At 40.9% G+C, this 7,095-nt stretch overlaps 1 protein-coding gene across 1 annotated transcript in view; it reads right to left on the bottom strand.

Annotated features, from left to right (window-relative positions):
* Window positions 1-217: 217 nt before the first annotated feature.
* LOC129088835 (nucleolar protein 9) overlaps window positions 218-7,095 on the bottom strand; it is a 10,277-nt gene continuing 3,399 nt past the window's right edge. The window contains exons 4-12 of the mRNA XM_054596071.1: window positions 6,859-7,059; window positions 5,466-5,573; window positions 3,499-3,640; window positions 3,208-3,400; window positions 2,971-3,111; window positions 2,665-2,784; window positions 2,333-2,545; window positions 525-630; window positions 218-429 (exon numbers count right to left, since the gene is read on the bottom strand). Of these exons, the coding sequence (XP_054452046.1) occupies window positions 275-429; window positions 525-630; window positions 2,333-2,545; window positions 2,665-2,784; window positions 2,971-3,111; window positions 3,208-3,400; window positions 3,499-3,640; window positions 5,466-5,573; window positions 6,859-7,059 (1,379 nt within the window). The 3' untranslated portion in view covers window positions 218-274. The remainder of the gene's footprint in view (window positions 430-524; window positions 631-2,332; window positions 2,546-2,664; window positions 2,785-2,970; window positions 3,112-3,207; window positions 3,401-3,498; window positions 3,641-5,465; window positions 5,574-6,858; window positions 7,060-7,095) is intronic.

The raw sequence follows: 7,095 nt of genomic DNA, 5'->3' as shown, positions 1-7,095 counted from the left end.
CCTGTGTCCCTACAAAATTTCAAGGCAAGGTATGTGAAAATGAAAAAAATACATGGGGCAAAAAACTGGGCAATTCTCAAAATCAAGCAAATATTTCTACAGAATCTATTTTTGGTGTCTATGAGCATTTACACAAAGTTTGAACAAATCTAAAAGGATCCATGCTCTTTTTGAGTAGTTTAAAAAATAGCACACAAATAAGATGTATTTTTCTTCTTTATTTTTTTTATCCAATTACATAGCAAAAACCCTAAAACATTATATACAAAAAATGTTATGCAAGAATGTCACTAAAGAGCTTCCGCTTCTTGGACTCGCCGGTCTGTATTTCCAGCCAGTGGGCTCTTCTGAGGGAGAAGTGGGGGAGGGCAAATTTGGCCCACACGTGGCGAGCAAACTGATCTGACCTCAGCTGGTTTTCACTCTGCACTGGAAGGGGAGATGGGAATGGAAGTCATTGACAGGGATGTGAACATTGTACAAAACTGAATATAAAATAATTCAACCCTCTAAGTCAGTATTACCTAGTTCCTGTGCAATGCTTTGCCTTTGACTGACTGAAGAAGTGTTCCATATGGCTTCCAGCACCCGACTACCCAACCTGGAGCAGGCCATAGAAACATACTGGCCCTGGGAAGATAAATGGGAAAGAATGAAGAAAGAGTGAGGATCTGTGTTGATGTCAAGGTTTCACTTCAAACAGAAAAGTGTACTGAATTATTAATTTCTTGCACTTTGACACCAGAAGGCCAGATACAACAAAATTAAATAAAAACTTAAATTTTAAAAATATCTATGAATTTTTAGAGTTGTGGTATAGGGTCTTGTTACAGATGTCCATAGTTTTGGCAATAACAGAAAGCCAAACTGGTGTAGATTAATGGCAGCATTAGTACTAGGGTAGGTTGTGGCATTTAAAGAATGCTCAATTGGTACTAAGGAGTACAAAGTGTGCCAAGAAAATATCGCCCAAATCATTACACCACCACCACCATCCTAAACTGTTGGTACAAGGCAGGATGGATCCATGCTTTCATTAACTCCAAATTCTGTCCCTACCAGCTGAAGGTTTTTCCAATCTTCTATTGTCCAATTTTGGAGCACCCCTGCCAATTGTAACCTCCGTTTCCCCATTGTTAGCTGACAGCAGTGGTGTGTGGTCTTCTGCTACTGTAGGCGATATGCTTCAAGGTTCAACGTGTTATACATTGTTGTACGTTCAGAGGGGCTATTCTGCATACCCCGGTCGTAACGCATGGTTATTTAAGCTACAGGTGCCTTTCTATCAGAAACTTTTACAGAGGAACAATAAAAGCATCCTGATTGGAAACACTACAAACTGGTATGGGATGTGCACGGCCCAGGACAGGAGGGCTCTACAGCGAGTGATTAAAACCGCCAAAAACATCATGGCCATCAGTCTGGCCATTCTCTTCTGAACCTCTGCAAAAAATGAGGCATTATCGGCCTATGAACTGCCGCACACTGGATAGTTTATTTTTCTTGGACCATTCTCCACAAACCCTAGAGTTGGTTGTGCGTGAAAATTCCAGTAGATTATCAGTTTCCAAAATACTCAAACCAGTCTTGCACCAACAACCATGCCACGTTCAAAGTCCCTTATATGCCTGCATTGAATGCAATGAGTTGCTGCCACGTGATTGGCTGACTAGATATTTGCGTAAACGAGTAGAACAGCAGGTGTACCTAATAAAGTGACCAGTTTATATAGTTGACGCATTTTTATCTTTGACTTCCACTGGGATTTATGATCCGAGTGTTGGTAGTGTACTTCTTGATGTACACTCTTTGAGATGTTAATATCCGGGGCGGCATGGATTGATAACCACATATGTTGTACATTGAAATAAACTTGAGATTTGGAATCAGTGACCTGATTCCCATTAATTATCACCTACATGATATCACATCTAGTCAAGCCTCTGTTCCGCCAGCTTCTGTAACTCAATAAAGTTACTCAGAAGTTCTGACTTCACTTTAGCTCTGTATTACCTTAAGTCTAATTTTAAGAATTTCCTCAAGGGGGTGGAGTTTATATAGAGACTGGAGGCATTATATAAACAAGAAGCCGCAGCATTTGATATAGAGCTGAAATCTGTCTTTTTACGGTGAACAACAGAAGTTACTGTAAAATAATTCAATTTCAATTCTATTGAAAGACCAAAAACAAAAACAATAGTAGTATAACAGTAGTTTTTAAACCTGTAAAAAGAAAAATGTTAATAGCTTAAAGTAAGCTATAGAATCCTCTTGCTACATCACTAACCAGCTTCCTATTCTATAATATTCTATAATGTCCCTGTAGTCGTACCTCCAGTCTCTTGAGGATCTTGCCTCTCCCCTTGTCGCTGGATGTGGTGATGAGGGCCTGGAGGACGTGGCTGCCCGAGGGGTCAGAAGCTAGCTTGAGGAGGTCAGAAGGGGTCATAGTGCGCAGGCTGCTGAGGAGGAGTGAGCGCTCCTTGAACTTGGCCAGCGCCTGGACCAGCCGGGATCCGTGGTAACAGATGGAGGATAGCGGTACCTAGAAATGATCAAGAACAACAGAAGTGCAACTTTGCACTAAATATAAAACTGAAATATCAAGACTTAAATTCAAATCCAGCCCAAAATGATTTGATTTGACTCCTCTCTGTGGTTTACCTCTGTCTGTGTGTCGCCCTCTTCTGCGTCAGAGTGGTAATACACCTCATAGGTGAGCAGGGACATGAAGAGAGGGAGGCAGCTGACGTGTCGAGTGCCGGGCTCAGCACAGTGGAATGCCTGGGAGGCAAAACATCAACAAGGTTTTCATTACTCACAAATCAAACAACAAGTAGCTTGACTGTGTCGTTACGCACTTTTGATTTCAGTCACGAAGAGGGAGAGATAAATAAAACTAGGGTGTTGTCGTATTGATTTAAAACCCATGTGGATCGTAACGTCTCAATTACACCCTTTGTCGCTTACACGGAGGAGGCACTGTATCATCTCTTCCTGTTTCTCTCCGCTTTCTGCACAGCTCTCGGCCAGTTGGACAATCACACCCATGTGACCTGAGGCCAAGATGGCCTCCACACCTTGGATCAGCTCATCAAACAACCTCAGGAACTACGGAGAAAGAGGGAGAGAGAGAAAATCATCCTTGCATCTGCAAAATTCTGACTTTGATCCTTTGCCGTGTGACATGCAGACATAACGACCAACCATTTTGCATTTGGCCGAGGCTGCCATTAGCCTCTGAATGGGGAAGTTGGCGATGGAATGGAGGGATAATTCCACCAGCTGACCCTCGAGGTGGTTCTTGTAGAGATCCCGAAGAAGCGACTTGTGGGATAGCTGTATGATGGTCTCAATGAGGTGACTGGAGGCCGGGTCCTTGAGAAAGACCAGAAGGGGACTGAAAGGAGTGCAAAAAACAAAAACCAGCAGTTATATAACATGTCATGGCGTGTTCTTCCAGGACAGAAGGGAAACGGTGCAAGTGTCGTCTCTTACCTCACTCCTGGAGCAGCGTTGCGACTGGTCAGGTACTCCATGGTGCTTTTGAGGAGCTGTTTGCAGAGTTTAGGTCGCTTTCTGTGGCACACGGTCAACATGGTCTGGAACACTGCACTGGCAACAGCATCCGTCACACTCACTAGGGAGGAAAGAGACACAATGGGAGAGAAAAAGTGCCTTTTAGACCTTTCTGCCAATTTAAAGATGCCCTCTGGCAAACAAAATAATACATCTACATCCAGCGTTTCCCACCAAGACACATTGTGTGTATTCTTGAGGTCTGATGCATTGACCTCTAGTGCTAAACTGATAAATCTGCCAGGCTGATAATCGCTTATTAAGGATGGTTTCATAACCATTACAGTCTGTCCATGGGAGAGCAATGACAAGTTGATTTTTACACTGTAAAATGTCCATACCTGTAAAAAGTATGTACCTTGATGACAACTCTTGAAAACATACAAATCTCAGGGATTCGTATCAAGATTGGTTATTTTATGTACTGTTGATATATTGTTACCATATTTTTTAACTCAAATATCATCATCCATTATGGTTATGGCTATATTTCCATCCAAATAAAACATTTGCAAAGTCGATTTTTTATATTTTAAATTCATGGCTTCGTTCGTAATCGCATACTAACATAGTATTCATACTAAGGACATAAAATTGAGTGCGTTTCAACAGCGTGCAAATCGTGTGTACATGATAAATACCCGGATGTATTTTAAATGAGCAAGAATTTCTAATTATATGAGGCAAGCTTACTGGACGGACTCAACTGCCCCAAAATGCATTGTAGCTCTTCAGACTATCCAGTGGCGGCACTTAATCATTAGGCAGTATGCAGTTCATACTGGCTGAGTATGTAGTATGCAGATTGTTAGCATGCAATTCAAACAAGTTTGCAGTCTTCTTCAGAAATTCCTTTTGTGGCAAAACGCTACACTTCTTTGTTTGTTAGTAACCAACACCCAATGTAGTGGAATAGTGTGATATCTGAGAAGGTGATACATTCTAAGCAGATCTGCAGGACTCATAGTTTTTATTACGAAGCAAAAGCAGGTTACCATCTTTCATTAGAACAGAATTGTACCAGTCTCCATCACTTCAAAGGCCTATTAGAAGAGCTACATCTCAGACGCATATGTGGTTGTACTCTCCTGTTATGCAGAAACTTTTGTCCTTGTGCAGGGGAGCTCCGTTAAAAGCCACTTTGGTTTCTCTGCAGCCAGTGCATTTGCCCCGAGGTTATTTATTGACTATTTTGTTTTGATATTAAAGCGACGAGATTGGATTTATCATATGAATTCCAAACAAAATCCAGACGGTGTACAAGAATCTGCCCTTGAGCACTTCCCCTTTGACTCTCCTCAGAGTCTTCGCTCGCATTTAACAGGCTTAAATGTTTTTCTGATTCCAAGAAAACTGCCACAGCTGCAAGCAGAGTAGAAGAAAACGGAGGCAGCACTGATAACAGTGTTGAATTGGGGATATCAGATTTTTTTGAAATACTCCCTTTCAAAAGATCATGGGGCATGCACACTTCACCTACTATTCAAAAATGTTTAATGCACAAAAATAGTCGAAGTAAAATAACCTTCAAAGTCCGTCAGTAAATGTTTTTTTTAAGACAAACAGTTGCACCTCCCCCTCAATCTCACCTTTCTACCACATCCACCAAAATACTTCTTTATGTATGTTACTTTAAAATATCCAAAGTCAGAAATTAACTATTCAAAAACTCATAAAAAGTTAATTAACAGCCTGTTTACACCTTGCACAATTCCAAATAACAGAATATGTATTATATAACAGAAATAGATACTGATAGTACCCTTTGTTCTGCAATACTGCGATTTCCCCTATGTGAAAAAGCTGACCATAATGAATGCCCTTTTCATTCTGGCAACAACAAGGATAAGGATTCAGGTGCTTGGGTTTGATGAAAGATGACTCACGATTAACGTTGTCCATCAGGGTCTCTGTAAGGCTTTTCAGCTCGTACCAAAATGATGTGGGAATCTCAAAGTCTGTCAGCTGAGGAGCAATGTTGCGGTTCTTTGCACCTGGAAAATAAAGAATAACAAAATACCACATTAATGCAAGCTCGGAGCAACAAGCTTCTGTGTGTAGAGGTCCTGACACCCGGCAAGCCTCTCAAAGAACTAGCACTGACTAAGACAACAGATCAAAAGCCTGATTTTCTTCCTATTGCTCTTGTTGGAAAAAAAAGCAAATACTGAGGCGATGACCACACCAAGAGGACAAAATCACTTATTTTGTAGGGTGAACAGTCAGTCAGAAGGTTGGCTAGAGTCAGTGTCGGCAGAAAATGGAAAATGCAGGGTCACTAACATTCGACAACAGCAGCTTTATTAGGCCAGGGGTTTTCAATCTCTGCCACTTAGAATTCAGGCATGGGAGAGACGAGGTGGGAGAGCCGTGAGGCGAAGACACTGCGTGAGGTGAAGGGGACGGGTGATGCTGGTGTTCTAAACTCAACTAGAAGGTAAATAGAGCTTGTTATAGCTTGGTTACTGATTTGACCCGTTTACCAACAGTCAGTGTAATCTTCTATAAATTCGCATTAAAAAAAAAAAATCATGAAAAAGGCGCTCCTTTTAACAGAATTTGCCTGACAATTACCATGTTTTTAAGTTTTCTTCAGTACCAAAGATATCCACTGATCGATCTGTACATCCATGTGTACATAGCAAACAGGGAGAGCTAATACTTATTCTGTAAACTCTTAATAGTGCCAATTTGCCAAATTGTAAACAAATACAGGCTTATTTAAACAGGGCTCAAGTTGTTGCCCACAGCTAACCAACTGACTTGCCGTTAACATCCACCAAAGCATCCTAATTATGGGAAATGTAGTTCTAAAACCAAGGAATCATTCCTTTTTTTTAATTTATTATTTAGTCGGTTAGTTATAAGGACTACCTTTAACAAATGATACAAGACTAACCAATAAAATTAATAGTGAAAATATAATAAATAATAAACTATATATTTCATGTTCGAAAAGGAGGAGACAGAAGTTAACACTTACAAAAGGTCCTACATATTTTTTGACTTAAATAATGTTTATCACATAAACAAATAATCAACACACACGCACGCGCGCGCACGAGCGAGACAACCTCATCCCTGCACCAACCTTCTTGAATTGATTCTTAGTTCTCTTGCTTCATCTTAACCATTCCATACATTTCCCCTGTGATTATCCATCGAATAGAGTTTAGATAAACATTAATTATAGTAGGAGTGACAAATGTCCGAGGTGAGGCCCATAGTCTCTAAAAACTCCTGTGTTAGGTCAAGCAAAGACTTTGTGTGTGTGCGTACCTGGACGAGTCTCAGTGCGCGGTGGTCCGACGCAGCCTGCCAGCACATGTAAAAGTGTGCGGACTACATGTGAGCCATGGACGTGTTTGATGAACTCTGCAACGTTGTCTCTCACCACCTGACTTAAAGACAACACCTGGGCCTCCAACAAGTCACAACTCTCGTTTTCATCTTCTTCTTCTGACTCCTTTTGTGATGATTCTAAAAATGAATGAATAATACAAAGACACAGAAAGC

This window comes from Anoplopoma fimbria, chromosome 3 (assembly GCF_027596085.1).
Source record: "Anoplopoma fimbria isolate UVic2021 breed Golden Eagle Sablefish chromosome 3, Afim_UVic_2022, whole genome shotgun sequence".
Lineage (NCBI taxonomy): Eukaryota > Metazoa > Chordata > Actinopteri > Perciformes > Anoplopomatidae > Anoplopoma > Anoplopoma fimbria.
This window is presented reverse-complemented; position numbering and strand designations above follow the sequence as displayed.